A 15,751-nucleotide genomic window follows, 5' to 3' on the forward strand; every position below is an offset into this window, starting at 1 on the left:
GAATTGTTCCTTAATTTCTCTGGGCCTCCGTTTTCTTACCTGCAAAACACCTTAGTTATAATAATATTGAAGCGGGGAGAGGAGTTGTGAGGCATCATTAATATGTGTAATTAGCTCCTATTGATTTTCTGTGTGATTTAGGTGCCTTTGAAAATCTATCCTACTATGACTTTTTTTTTAATTTTTAAAACCCGTTGGTCATCTTGGTCCCTTTTAGTGTGTGGCTTTACTAAAGGCTGAAAATCTATGACCTAAAATAGTAAAGCTAGCCCATTGACAGGTAGCTAATAGCACGTCTTTAAATAAAGAGCACTTAGCAACACAGTCCTGATAATCTCTAACTAAAAGGAAATTGCATTCAACAATAACCCTCCAAATAAATGTACAAGATACTTAGTGTGGAACGCTCCTCACTGAAATCTACCAGGTTCTTGTCTTACTCTTGGAGTGTCTTATGTTTATTAGAGTGGGCTCCCTACTGACTGTCCCTTCCCCCGTTCCTCTGACCTCTTAGCTGATTATTATTATTATTTTTTTTTTTTTGAGACATCCAGACGCGGCCAGCTCTGTAGCACTCCTATCCACTGACGCTGTCAGCCCTTCACCTTTCACATGCTCAGGCTCCATTACAGAGCTAGAGACATGACTGATATTGAATAACAAGCATAATTAATAAAGTCGATGTAGCTAACATCTGACTCTCATTAAGGGGAAAGTGTTGAAAAAACACATCCCAGGTTGGTCATGATTTATAGCCTGGGTCTGCTATTCTTCATGAGCACTGGGGAAAGCTTTTGAGAAGGACCAGACCACGAACTACTTAAGGAAACTGTGTATGGACACACAAAGGCTGAAAGGGTCAAATCAGACAAATTAAAAGGAGATGGGGAAGGGCCCTTTATTCATCTACTCCCTGTTGTAGGCCACCTAGGCAGGCATGGTGGGGATGCATGTTTATATTCCATTGAAACTGTTGACTGTGTCTGAAAAAGCATGACTGGGAATGCTATTGGCTAGACAGTGGGAAAACATATCATATTAAGGAGGTTTATGTCCCAGTAGTTTGTCTTAAGGGAGATCTGGCATTTTAGATCTAGTAAGTTTCAGGCTGGAGGTGATAATAGAAGGCAATAACTCAACAAGGAACTATAGTCAGGGCCGGCTCCAGCATTTCTGCCGCCCCAAGCAAAAAAAAAAAAAAGCTGCGATCGGCGGCGGCAGTTCAGCGGCAAGTCCTTCGCTCCTAGAGGGAGTGAGGAAATTGCCGCCCTCGAATTGCCACAGGTGCCGCCCCTCTCCCTCGGCCGCCCCAAGCACCTGCTTGTTAAGCTGGTGCCTGGAGCCGGCCCTGACTATGGTTTAGCAGAGAGATGACAAAGGTACCGTTGTTACTTCAAGGAATAATCTAGCGGTTTGCCACTGGACTGTAGCAGATGTGGGGATCTCTCTTTCAGTTCTCCTTCCCCATCCACTCACCAGGGTGGGAGGGCAACATGTACGTATGTCCATTCTAATGGAGTAAGTTCTGCTCTCACATCATTTTGCTGCTGCAAATTTTAATAATGGGACTTCCAGGCTTACACATATTAAAAGGGTTGCTTCTGCTTCCAGAAGAGTATGGATCTAGTTTCCAATCTCTTTCGCACCAGTGTACGCACTTGAGTGACTTGACTGGGTCCCTCCAGATTTGTACCAGTGTAACTATGTTCAGGAGCTGTTCCATGTTCTTATTGGAGATCTGAAGAAAGGAGCTGGTCCTGTTGACTAACAGGAGCATTATTTCTTCCACTTCATTTGGAAATGGAAATTCTCTTAAACCTCTTAATAATGGGCATTCATAGTTTATCTTTTACTACCATCTTTATAAATCCCAATGCCTCAAATAAGAACAGCATTATTTGTTGAAAGTGTAAGACTATTAAGGCTGATCACACACCAGCTGTGGTCTGAATCAAAGCAGTTAATAATCATTTCATACTGTAGTAAAAGCCAGTGGAGTCCTGGTTCTATTCCCAGACCTGTTCACACTGACACTCTGGGGCCTTCCAGTGGCTCAGGCTTGCCATCTCTAAATTGGGGATAATTATTCTTTCCATCCTTTGAAGAGCACTGTGAGAGCTATGAAAAGCACGGTGTACATAGTGAGTATAATTATCTAGAGACAGTTCCTTACTCCTGGAAGTAGTACAACTGAAACCAAGACACTAATTACGTGAATAGGAATACTTTGCACTTGTAGAGCACTTTCCATCCGCAGGTTTTAAAGCACTTTAGAAGGGTGGGCAGTATTGTTACCCTGATCTTACAGATGGTGACACTGAGGCACAGAGATGGGAAGTGACCAAGAGGGAAGAATCATGTCCACTGTGCTTGCTTTTAGTGAGGTGAGGAGCTCTCAGATTTTCGAGGCTGGAAGCACCAAACAGTTAAAATGTGTAATATTTTAAATAATCATTATAAAATTATGCTGATGCTTATGCTGTCTGAGGTGTGTAAAGAGGGAATAACAACATCACAAGGCATAACTCCATTGAGATTGAGAGGGACACCAATCTACACTAGCTGAAGGTCTGGCCCATGCCCTTTTAATCTAGGATCAAGTGTAGCAATCTTTTAGATCAAAACCAGCAGGGTTATATCTTGCTCCAGGGATACAGACTCTGTGATCTGTTACATTTCCGTTTCTTGAGAAATGCTGATCCTATCCTGCATCTGATAGGTCATGTCATTTCTTTCCATCGTGTAGCATTATTTTGCATGGCACACATACGGCGAGAGGGGGGAGAGAATGGTGCATAAGGAGTGGTATTGGGATAATCATGTTGAGACATTATGGAGACAGACTGGGGTCATGTGATACTCTGGTACAGTATAATGTTCATTATCTCAATTATTTATCCTCCCTCCTGGAATATTTCTAAAACAAATCCGACCATGTGTTTTGAAGTTGGGTTTTGTAGAGTGAAATCACAACTCCTTACTCAAGATTTAGTTGGAAAAAAACTCCACCTAATGCACCAACTAGGAATACAAGAGAAATAAATGATGGTGCCACGCTGCAACAGATGATGAATTTATGCAGACCTGGAAGGAGTCTCTTCAGGGATTCCAGTTCAGAGAGCATGTAAGATTTGCCACAATGAATTCAGTGTTGAATGTGAAATGATGATGTGAAATCCTCCGAGCTGGCTTTAATAATGCAAAAGGCATTCTCCCTGATCAGAAAACTTGACCTTATGGGCTCCATTTTTGGATTCAATGAGTTTTTTTGGATCAGATCTCTAAATACTTAATTTCATAGTAAGTGGATACAGAAAATATGTATTTGCTTGATTCCTCCCGTTCCCCCTCCCCAACCCCACCCTAAGGACTGGATACAGTCCCCTGGTAGTAAACAGATTCAACATTAGGCTAGAGTACTAGAAGCTGTCTTGCTGTTTTGTTTCATCTAAGTATGTTTTGAGTGTACATGTAATAATAATACTTAGCATTTATCTAGCCCAGGGATCAGCAACCTTTGGCACGCGGCCTGCAGGGTAAGCACCCTGGCTGGCCGGGCCGGCTTGTTTACCTGCCGCGTCCGCAGGTTCGGCCGATCGCGGCTCCCACTGGCCGTAGTTCACTGCTCCAGGCCAATGGGGGTGCTGGAAGCGGCGTGGGCCAAGGGTTGTGCTGGCCACCACTTCCCGCAGATAGTACAAGTCAGTCCCACTGAAATCAATGGGAGTTAATGGTATCTTTGGACAGGGAAAGGGGAGAACAGGGCTCCTTATTTTATTTGTTCTGTAATGCATCTGGTACCCTTTTTGGCTCTGTGCAATGATAGATTTGTTCAATCTTTTCTTCCTGGGCGGATGAGCAAGATCAAAAGCATGTAGCCAATCTACACAGATCATTCCGGCTTTACACGCCACAAACAGTTCCGAACCAAACAAGCCTTACCCATTCTGTTCCGTTTTGTGATAACACACGTAAGGCATTTGCATATGCATGAGCCAGTTTGTTCTAGGGGGGAGAAAAGTGTTGCCCAAGATTTATTGCTGAGAAGAAAAACTTAAAAAGGTATTTCCTGTTGACAACCACCCCTCCTCCCCCCAAAAAAGTAGGTCCCTTTCTTGGAATTAAATTCTTGAAACCAAATCTGCCTGAGGAGTCAGATGTTCAGTTTGCAGGTGGCCATTAGAAATTAAGGGGCCAATGGGAGTTTAAGCAGCTCTAAAAAATCCCACTGCAGAATTTCAGTGACACTGATAGACCAAAGAGGAAGAACTTCCTAGGACGCTTTGTGTGCGTTTGGAGATTCATTGCTCTTAGGACCTGATGCATCTGCTTAGATTGTAAGCTCTTTGGAGCAGGGATCAGTTTTTGTTCTGTGTTGTATACAGCACCTAGCAGCGGAGGGTTCTGCTCCATAACTGAGGTTTCTCCATTGCTACCACAATACAAGTAATAAATAATAATAATAATCCAGTGGACGTCAATGGATCAGGCCCTTAGTGAGCCGAAAACTGCAGATTTATTTCTGTATTTGTTTTGGAATGAGGGATATGAGAGTAGCAACCGATTCATAACAATCAACTGGTTTCTGTACCTTATCTATAATAGTCCACGTTGCTCGGCTCATTTTTTCCTTTTAAAACTGCTGCATCGTAGAAGCTAACACATGTGAATGAGCTAATCTGTTCTCCAGAGCGACTGGGAGACTTTCTAGTAGCCTGTAATGTAAAACAAAGAGTTTGTTGCCAACCTGTGGGAAAATGGGTGACCGAGGATAAAACACTGGCCAAAGACATTCTCAGCTGAAGAAGTGAACCCCATGGATACACCTGAAACAATAGCTCTGAGGGGTGTGAACTGCTTTGTTCATCTCAGTGGGTGTTCTCATTTGCCCCTCTCCCCATTTAGTACACCCGCTCACACACAGGATCAGGGAGAGAGGCTCAGACCTTCCCCATTCCCTACCCTTAGGGGCAGAGTCTCCCCAGATCCCAGCTCACCCAGGGGCGGGAAGGAGAGCCTTAGAGCACTTAAAATAGTCACCGTTTCAACAGAAAGCATTGCTCAGCAAAACAAAACCAAAAATTCTAAGAAATTGTTGAAATGAAAACCAGGGGTAAATGCAGTCACGAAGTTTAGATAAGTTGTATCAGGCCATCATTATAAACCACACTCGCAGCCCCTTACGTTTCTGTTTGTTCTTTAGAATGGACGCAGTAGAAAATCTGGTGGTTATCATCAAGTATCTAGTGGCTCCTGTATAGTAAAGTGAGATATGAATCGCTTTGTGACTGCTACATAGGGCTGCTTCAGATCTGGTGCCTGACCCAGCATCTGCTGAAGGCAATGAGAATATTTCCACTGGCTTCATGGACATTGAAGTAGGCCCAGATGAATGTGTGTGTGTACATACAGTGGTCTCACTTTTTCATGGGATCATAGAAATGAGGCTGGATTTCTTCCAGGTGGAGGGGGATTCCCTGTACTTAAAATGGGGAATGCCCCTAAAATCATCAATCTCTCTCAAAACCGAAGAAGCTTTTGATGTGTGAGCAGTGTATGCTTGCAACACTGTAGATATTTGATAGCGGCAGGTGGTATATGTAGTCTATGTGCTGGTGCCAGCCATGTAATACATTGTGAAACCATGTGACTATTTATCATGCACCATTGACCTCCTCATCTATAGTCTGCCTATGTCTACATCTCAGGAACTAATTTGAACATTCCAAACCTCTTAGCAGCTTCAGATCTTATGTCGATTTCATTTACGTTTAGCCTGGCTGTGGCCACTAACTTGTGCAATGGCGTTTTAATATTTACATTTTTTGGTCTATAATTGCGTCATAAGCATTATTTCTTTAGTCTTGTGAAATCAACACGTTTGCATGGACACTGAGTGATGGGAGACTGCAGATTAAGAGCTGTTCAAATAAATTAATAAAACACTTGTTGTACCCCTTCTCTTTTCTAGAATGCATGAACTGCACCAGACTAACTGATATGACTGAGAGGCTAAACACTCTGGAAGCCAAGGTAAGCACATGGAACGTGTTTTAAAGGAAAAAATAGTGACTTTAGTGCTGGGGAAGAGGTGCTGAAAAGACAATCCACCAAATAGGTGCAGCATGAGCAAAAACAACACATGCATTTCTTCACCAAACTGCCCCACTCATATCACGCAATCCTGTTTTGTAACGACCACCTCTTAGAGCAGAGGTGGGCAAACTACGGCCCGCAGGCCACATCTGGCCCACGGGACCCTCCTGCCCAGCCCCTGAGCTCCTGCTCTGGGAGGCTCGCCCCGGCCCCTCGCCCACTGTTCCCCCTCCTCCGCAGCCTCAGCTCGCTCTGCCGCCAGCGCAATGCTCTGGGTGGGGGGGCTGTGAGCTCCTGGGGCAGCGCAGATGCAGAGCCGGGGCCTGAGCTGGTCTCTGTGCTGCGTGGTGGTGGCGGTGGCAGTGTGGCCCAGCTCCAGATGGGCAGCGCGGCTTTAGCGCCACCAGTGCTCCAGGCAGTGCGGTAAGGGGGCAGGGAGCAGGTGGGGTTGGATAGAGGGCAGGGGAGTTCGGCGTGGTAGTCAGGGGGCAGGGGTGTGGATAGGGGTCAGGGCAGTCAGAGGGCAGGGAACAGGATGGTTGAATGGGGGCAGTCAGGAAGGGGTGGGGTTGGATGGGGCAGTGGTGGGCAGTCAGGGGTAGGAGTTCCAGGGGCGGTCAGGGAGAAGGGGTGGTTGGATGGGGCAGGAGTCCCGGGGTGGGGGGGAAGTCAGGAATGAAAGGAAGGGTTGGATGAGGTGGCAGGGGGCTGTCAGGGGTGGAGGTTCCGGGGCCGGTCGGGAATTCTCCCCCATAATTCTTCTCTTTAGTCTTTCAGTTCTTTTTACTACTTCTCTGCTGCTCCCATCTCTCCAAATCCCTCTTTCACTTTGCTGCTTCAACAACAGCAAATAGAAGAGTGTATGGGCTATTCCAGTTAGAATGTACACATCTCGTACTCAGATATGGAGGCCCTTCCTAAGGTCTAGGCACCATATATGTCTCTCTTCACTCTTAAAAATAAGCCTTAATTGAGACTTAACGTGGTGCATGTCTGCCGGCCCGCTGCACAAGAGTGAATTTTGCTCAGGATGGGTGGCAGCTTCTGTTTGCAGATTTGCCTATTAGGGATTGTCGACACTTGAAGGTAATTCAGATTAAGGTAGTGTGTGAATTTGAAGTGCGCTAGCTATTCCAGAATAACTCCATGTATTAGCAAGCCCTAAGTCTCGCATTTATATTTGCTGATGTAACTGGATGAAAACTCTGTGCAACAGTGTTAGGGTCTTCACCTACTTTGCACTGATCTGGTGTTCCATATTTTTCATCCACTGTGCAAATGCACAATCGTTCGGCATGTGTTGTTCAAATCTGCATTCCTCCTTTTATCCTTTTCCAAATGTTAGTGTTATACCAATAAAATAAAAACCAGCAGGATCTTATTAAGAGGGATAAGGCAAAGATGCCACATTTATTGTAAATATAATGGTAAAGCAAAAGATAAAAGTAAACAACGTTGTTTGACTACTTATTCCTATCACTTATTACACACACACACACACACACACACACACAGATTCATTCACACAATCATTCATTCAAGTTCTGTATAGGTGTTATAGTTACCAGCCTAGAAGTTGCTCATGCCAAGTTACTGGCCAGGTATCTTGGTCATGAGGATGGAGCCGAGTCTGTGTCAGGTGCTCCTGGAGGTTGGCAGCAGAACCAGAGACTCAGTCATCAGTCTTGAGAGTCCATTCTTATAGGATTTAATTCCTATGTTAGTCTATGGGACCTGTTTCATCCTGCTGTTGCTGACTCAATCAGCAGATGGCACATTCCTGGACACATTCCTGGTGGCTCCAAACTGTCCAAAGTTTGTGTTTCTCATCCTTCCAGGTGATGGGGTGGATCCCAGTTTACCCTCCGGGGGTTGTCTGGTCATCCACTTGACACATTCTTCGGCCGATGGATACTCCCTTTCTAGGCTGGCACCTCCCTAACCATTCATGTACATCAAGCATTCATCAGCATACATTCCATATCTTAACCATATTTTAATTTACTGTCTCCACCACTTTCAGAGTGTGTGCTAATTCATTTGAGACTCCCGGCCCTTTAATCACAGAGGGTGGTGGGGTCTGTCCTAGGAGTGAAAGTGAAAGTCACTTAAGGTTTATAGTGTTTGTTTACATTGTATCAATTACTTCAAGAACAAAGTCAATTAACTTGTTTGTAAGTTTTATATAGTAATAAAGTATCTTTCACAGGATAGATATAATCAATGGTTTCTACAGACAGTAGCTTACAAGTTTTAACAGAAGACCCAAGAGATTTTTGTACTTGGTGAAACTATTGGACTTTAAAGTGTGGGGGACAAATTATGAGGGGGTCACTGTCACTTGGGGGAATCACTGTTAGTACCTTCTTTAATATCCCTACATTAGGAAGATTTGATGCACCACACACTGTTGAAAACCTTTCACAGGTGAAATTCAGTATTGTGGTTTTTGTTAAATTGTTTTAATGTGTACCCCACCAAGCAAAGATAGCTCCCATAAGCAGAGTCAGTTAATTCCCTTTGATCTTCGGTTCCTTCTGTGACAGCCCATTCCTGATTGTCAGATATAGCGCTTGGATCTCCTTAATGCTTGTGCAGCTAATGGTTATCAGTGATCTGTCATAGGAATTCAGGGAATCTCCTGGGGAGTGGGGGAGGAGGATGGGATGTGGGATGGTTTTGCAGACAACACATGATTTGCTGATAATTGGGGAATTGTCTGACGTGAAGTGAAATGAGTGACGCTTTCTGGAACTTCCTCAAAGACATGTGGGATTGTATATCACCATGAGGAAAAATAAGAAAAACATTCCAGGGAGTTGAATTCCTCAAGTGAAAACAATGGTTATGGTGTAAGGGAAGATTCTGTTTTCAATTCAAAGACGAGCTGAATATTTTTTTGACGCAGTAAGTCCAGGCAGGCTGTGTGTTCCTTGGCAGTGAAGAGCAGGAGGTGTTATAAGAGGAAAGATGACTCTCCTCTTTTAACTACCCACAATGGGTGTGATCCAAAGCTCAAAGAAACCAAACGACAGACGCCCACTGACGTCGTTTGGCTTTTGCATCCGTTGCAGCCAGCACTGTCAGGAGTTTGTATACCTCACTCACCAGAAAATAAACATCTAGGACTCACTTAAGACACTTGCAGCAAAAGCACCATTAGACTAGCAGGGAAGGTGCAGTGCCTGAGCAGAGGTGGTTTGTGCCGTTATGCTAACGGACTGAATGAGCCGGGTGCTGGGCTCAGTTAAACTACTGTAAATCAAGGCTGGGATTTTCAAAGGAGGAGTTGGGTGCCTGACTCCCTTAGGATCCTTTGGAAATCCCTGCCCAAGAGTGCAACTGCACTGGAGTCAGGCCTTGGCTACACTTGCGAATTACAGCGCAATAAAGCAGACCCGGGCGCACTAGCTCACTCCCCGTCCACACTGGCAAGGCACGTAGAGCGCTCTGACTCCGCAGCTACAGCGCTGCTGGTTTCCACCTCGGCGAGTGGAATAACGTTTGCTGCGCCCCCGCTGGAGCGCCGCGGCATCAGTGTGAATGAGGTGTTCCGTTACTGCGCTCTGATCAGCCTCCGGAAACATCCCATAATCCCCTTAAGTCAAGTGGCCACTCTTGTCATTGCTGGGAAATCGGCTGTAGGAATGCAGAAATACCCTTTCAAAGCTCCGTTTTGGAGAAGCCGTCTGCTTATCAGCTCAGAGAAAAGCAAACATTTACTGTTTGCTTTGAGTGAGTGAGAGAGACGGGGGTGTGTGTGTGTGTCTGAACTTAGAAGACAGCGTGCTGACACACTCAGCACCCCAAAAACCCACTCTCTCCCCCCCACATACACACAACACACTCCCTGTCTCACTCCACCCAACCCCCATTTGAAAAGCACGTTGCATGCTGGGATAGCTGCCCATAATGCACCACTCTCAATGCCGCTGCAAGTGCTGCAGATGTGGCCACCCCAGTGCGCTTGAAGCTGTCAGTGTGGACAGACTGCAGCGCTTTCCCTACTGCGCTCTACGAAGGCGGGTTTAACTCACAGCGCTCTACATCTGCAAGTGTAGCCATGCCCTCAATGTTGAGAGGCAGATGTGAAACTGGATTAAGACAGAGGAGATTTTCAGTGCCTTCATGGACAAAGGTGGCAGTGAGTTCACACGTAGCAGCACTAACAGCTCTGCACACAGATGTTTAGTAAGTGCTGGTAGCAGCCTTGTATTTGCCTCCTGCATGAGAGCACTAGTGAGAGAAGGAGCTGCCGGGGTCCCTTTCTACCTCTTGTAAGCTTGGCTGTAATTTGTCTATAGATGGACAAAACTGTCATGCTGTCTCATTAGAGAACTCTTGGGGTAGGTCTACACTACCCGGTAGTTCGGCGGCAAGCAAATCGAACTTCTGGGTTCGACTTATCGCGTCTTGTCTGGACGAGATAAGTCGAACCCGGAAGTGCTCGCCGTCGACTGCGGTACTCCAGCTCAGCGAGAGGAGTACCACGAAGTCGACGGGGGAGCCTGCCTGCCGCGTCTGGACCGAGGTAGGTTCGAACTAAGGTACTTTGAACTTCAGCTACGTTATTCACGTAGCTGAAGTTGCGTACCTTAGTTCGAATTGGGGGGTTAGTGTAGACCAGCCCTTGGACTTGAAGCCTTCAGGCTGTGACCTGAACTGAAGTTAAGAGGGATGAGTTGAGATTTCAGCCAAAGTATATAGTATGCTAATGGCTAGCCCGGTGGATCGTCTGACATTGTTAACATGGAGGTGGATGCATGAGAAGTCCAGTGCCAAGGTGTAGCCTGCTGTCCCATTTAGAAGGTATTCAGATGATTTTGGTAATATCGGAGTCCCAACCAAAGGCATCAGAAGAACACCTTCCTTCCCCTTTCCTCTTGAGTGCTGAGTTTTGGATAGTTCAGAGTCACAGATGATAAAATAACAGCTTCCTGCCAAAAGAACTGCATTCTTGTTTTGGAATCTTGAGGAAAGCTGTGACCTTCCAAGGAGCTGGACAGTCTGTTGAATAAGCAGAAAAAACAAAACACTTGACTAGCTGGGGGAGTTGGTGACATTTCAGCAGCGTTGATTCATCTCCGCTAAGTTGATCTTGGGCATCACACATTGCATCTTTGTGTATTTTGGTGCTACAGTGTTTTGCAGTCCCGGGCACCGTGTAATGTTGAGCAAACTGCCTTTCAAGGCTTGTCTAGCCTGGAGGAGGAGCGCGATCATTCTCTATTTTAGCCGCATGGTTTTAAAGTGAGCATTTACGTGTGACATCTCTTCACACTGGTTGGAAGACTTGAGTTTTCAGCACAGCGCTCCTGTAACTAGATCTTAATTCAGTTATATTTTACTGGATTGTGAAAGCAAAGGAAACCTGGGTAGTTTGGAGAGACTATTTATTTTATGTGAATGGTTTCTTTCAGATTTTTCACCATTTCACCACAATGACAGCTTGAAGCCACATCACCACGTAGTGATGTAACACAATGGCCTTGTGTTAAAATATTACATTCCATCATGACATTGTGACACAACAGGAAAATGGCTGAAGGAAACCCCATCCCAATGGCAAAGGGAGACCGAGAAATGGGGAATAAACCCTGATTTTGGTTAATCTCTGTGAATGTTATTCCTTTGCTCTTTGCGTCTGTTCACTCTCCAGGAGTGGTGACTTGGCACCTAATCCACCCACCATGGGCCTGATTCTGCTTTTACTTATGCTGATTTTACACCAGTTTAACTTCATTGATTTCAGTGGCGTTATTCCAGATTTACACTGCTAGGAGAGCAGAATCACATCGCATACGAGGAGCCCAATCCAAAGCCTCTTGAAGTCAGTGGATGGGTCCCCATCGAGTCCAACACTAAACGAAAGAAGAAGTTGATAAACTATTCTGGAGACAAGCCAAGAGATGCTATGTGTCAACATAGACAGCACGGCAAAAGGTCATTTGCCCAGCACTGCAAAAAGTAGAAGTCTTTTGGCAGCAGGCTTTTAATAGTGGAATGATGTAGAAGTCTGAGCTAGTCTGAGTTTGGCTATGTACTCCTGAAAGGGGTTTGCAAAAGATGAGGCGACTTTTTATATTCCTAGGAATAAGGCTCAGCCGGTTATCTTCCTGGACTTGGCCCCGCTCTTCCTGTTAGAGATGGCAGAACTGAATCAGAAGAAGTAAAAACCTCTCTGAACCTCCATTCCCTGCTGAATCTGAAATGAACTTCTGTTGCGGTTCAGAAAAATTGGGGTTAAGTGTTTATTTTTGTGTCCCTCTGAACTTGGTTTTGGCCAGAAACAAAAGCACCCAAGTACTACAAAAGAGGCTGGTGTCGCTGTATTTTTGCTAGTGCAGAGGCAGAGATAACAGGACATCTCTCAAAAGGCTGTTCTGAGATTTTTAGCTTGATTTGAATGATCTTTGGGGCTTGGGTGGCTTGGCACGGGAGCCAGACTTCTGTTTTAGCCTCAGGCTTAAGGGAGATTAGCTCAGTGCTCAGGGTGGGGGGAACTGTCCGGGATTGGCTGAGATCTGGAATTTATCTGCTGCTTAGCTTTCCCCTTATATTCTGCCCAGATCTTCTCTTCCTCACCCCTGACTCGGCCTGCAGTGTAGGAGAGCTGCTTATTGCCAGTATGCCCATCTCACTCATGATTAGTGCTCCCTTCTCTGTCTGACGTGTGGCCAGAGATGGGAGGGAATACGTAGGTACTGTGTGTGTGTGTGTGTGTGTGTGTGTGTGTGTGTGTGTGTAAGTAACAGAGCACTCCCCTGACCAGCATTTGGCTCCCTTCTCTAGCCATGTGTCCCTGGCAGAGAAGAGCAATGAGGATTCGAGTGACTAATAGAGAGGAGTGGACTGGTGATGTGGACACACCCACACCACTGACAGGACCTGGAGGAACTGCGGGCAGCAATTCATCTATCACTCACACCTCCGTCTCTTTCCTTCACTTCCCACCGTGCTTCACCATGCCCACCTCTCATTTCATCTTTATCTTTCCCCACTCCCCTTGGGTCCCCAGAAATCTCCTTTCACCAGCATTGGCTTTAGGGAGCTCCCTCTGACGCTCTGATTCCTTCTCTTCCCTCACTTTTTCACTGCCTGCATAGCACATGAAACATACTGAGTGGAAGCACAGCTGGGTGCCAGGCGAAGCAAAACTCACCAACATAGGAAGTTTTGCTTTACAACTGAACTATGCAAGAAAATATCATTAGTTGGAAAGCAGAGGGAGTTGCTGGAGCCAGTGTGGGAGAGACGACACACGTTGGGCAGCAAAAAGGTCACTTTGACCTGACTCCTCTCTTTCAGACTTATCTGGAACAAATGGGGAATGTCTTAAATCTTTGGGAGTCACTTATCGCTAACTGCAGCATTTGCAAGGTGGGCGACATCTCCTCAGGAGGAGGAATCGCCGTTCACAGCCATAAATCTTATATGGCTAGATCTCCAAGCAGCTTTAGAAGTTACTCCATTGCTGTGTATATGCTATAGCTGAAGGACTATTGTGTGTGTGTGCTGAAAACTTTGGGATAATTAATTAGGTTATTCGTGACAAACCAAAATCAACAAATATGTGGGCGTTGCATTGGCACAAGGGAGACACTTGCAATGAAACAATGACTGTAAATCAAGTAAAGGTCACTCATGAATAACTGCTGATTTTGGTTCCTGTTAAAGTTTCAGCACAGCATGGCTGCCGTGAGCTCATGGAATGGGAATGGATAAGATCAGCTTCTCTTAAATTGGCCGGTGCTTCAGAGACCCAAAGGGGTGAGGCCCCTGACCTCTACTGTTTCTAATTTCCGTAAATGGCCAAGATGCACAGAGCCAAGGTCAAGTGAAAGAACTAGCATGTAGCAAGTTGGCTTTGAATGCTTTGTGTACTTGGGTGGATGCTTATTGGATGGGCTGTGATAACCACTAATGTGCTAGTCACATGAGCAAAAAAACCACTTTCTTTAGCATGTCCAGGTAATGGGGAGAAGCCACAAAAAAGCCCAACAGAGCATTATGGGTATGGAAAGATGGTTTATTCCCCACTCACTTCATCTATCAGACGGTAAGTGAAGGGACTTGTGGTCAGCAGTAGAGCAAAGTTCTGTGGGTCTGCAGAACCTATAAAAGGGGGATGTAACTAAAGTTTATCTTTCACTTTGTAAGAGAGGTGTTCAGTTCACCCCGCATGTTGGATTGATGTTAGAGGTAGCAAAAATATCCCACTGATTCTGTAATGAGGGATGTGTGGATTGGCATCTGGTGTAAATAACCAAGAAACAAACATGGGAGTCATTGAGGCAAAATGGTTAGATGCTATCTGAGGGTGAGAGAGAGCATGAAATAGACGCACTCGTTTTCTCAAAATGCCTTATGCTGTCAGTGGCGCTAGTCCAGAATTGTCACGTTTAGCATTGTGACCATGCAGAGGAAGAGTTGTGTAACATGTCAGGTTAGGTTGCTTTCCTAACTCTCCCACTTCAGCTCTGATTTATGTTGTATGTGGTTTAGAGATGGGTGACCACCTTACTTTGCTAACTCTTAGCCCACTCAAATGGAAGGCTGTATGGCCGAGAGTATTAGAACGTTGGATTGGAACTCAGCACACCTGGGTTCTATTTCTTGCCTCTGCCATTGGCCTGTTGGATGACCTTGGGCCTGTAAAATGAGGATAATGATACTTACCTTCCTTTGTAAAGCACTTTGTGTTCTACTGATGGAAAAACACTATATCAGAGGTAGGTGGTATTCCTTTTCATATGTGTTGTAGGTTTGAAAGTTTGACTCATGCTCAGGTATCGTGTTCCCGATCTGTTTAGTGCAGATTAAAGAAGGATCCAGGGAAGAGGAGAAAAAGCAGGGTGAAGGAGAATCAAAAAGGGGGCAAGGTGTACAATTGCAGAACGGGTGGTGAAAGGAAGCAGAGAGCGGAGAAAATTGTAAAACTAACAGATGCAGTAGGCCTGGCTTAACTCATTTTTAATCTGGTTTTACACCATTGTGGGACCATTTGACCACAGCAGAGGTACTCATACTTTATGAGAGCAGATTCCAATTGTGCCAGACCAGCCTTTTGGGAGTGGGGTTTCTTTTACCCCTAACACATAGTACAGGCTTTCCACTAGTTAGAAAAACATTGAGCCGGAATGCTGTCGTCAACTGCACCAGTGTAAATCTTGATTAAATCTCTTAAGTCTAAAGGGTGTAAAACTGGAGTGAGAGAGAGCAGAATCCAGCTCTATGCAGTCTTATTGCCTCCTTTGAGTATTCTCTTCTTGTAAGGCATGAATACAGTATTCTCTTCTTGTAAGGCATGCAGACAACTTACATCTGTAGTATCGCATAAAAGGATCCCATTTGTTTTATTCTGTTATACACCCATATCTTTTCACAAACTCTATCCAAGGGTTACAGATAGTGTGATATTAATCTCATTTTTTGGTAATTGTTCAAATGCAATATTTGATCCGAGTCGATATAACCCATTCTTATCTCCTGACGCTACTTTTAAGAAGTCTGTGGCGTTTCACGGTGATTTAAATGCAAAGAGATACATTACAAATCCTGTGTCTGACTGATTCATTGTGTGATTGATAAATGATCTGCATATTTTCTGCATGAAAACAGTCCTCGTAAGGCGATACCCTGCCCAGAAGTCTGC

The 15,751-nt window shown here is 45.1% G+C and overlaps 1 protein-coding gene across 3 annotated transcripts in view; it reads left to right on the plus strand.

The window, feature by feature from the left end:
* The window catches only part of COL26A1 (collagen type XXVI alpha 1 chain), a 228,148-nt gene that overhangs the window by 167,604 nt on the left and 44,793 nt on the right, over window positions 1-15,751 (plus strand). For all 3 annotated transcript variants that reach the window (XM_034752568.1, XM_034752570.1, XM_034752569.1), the window contains exon 4: window positions 5,972-6,033. In XM_034752568.1, the coding sequence (XP_034608459.1) occupies window positions 5,972-6,033 (62 nt within the window). The remainder of the gene's footprint in view (window positions 1-5,971; window positions 6,034-15,751) is intronic.

The sequence above is a fragment of the Trachemys scripta genome, chromosome 18 (assembly GCF_013100865.1).
Source record: "Trachemys scripta elegans isolate TJP31775 chromosome 18, CAS_Tse_1.0, whole genome shotgun sequence".
Lineage (NCBI taxonomy): Eukaryota > Metazoa > Chordata > Testudines > Emydidae > Trachemys > Trachemys scripta.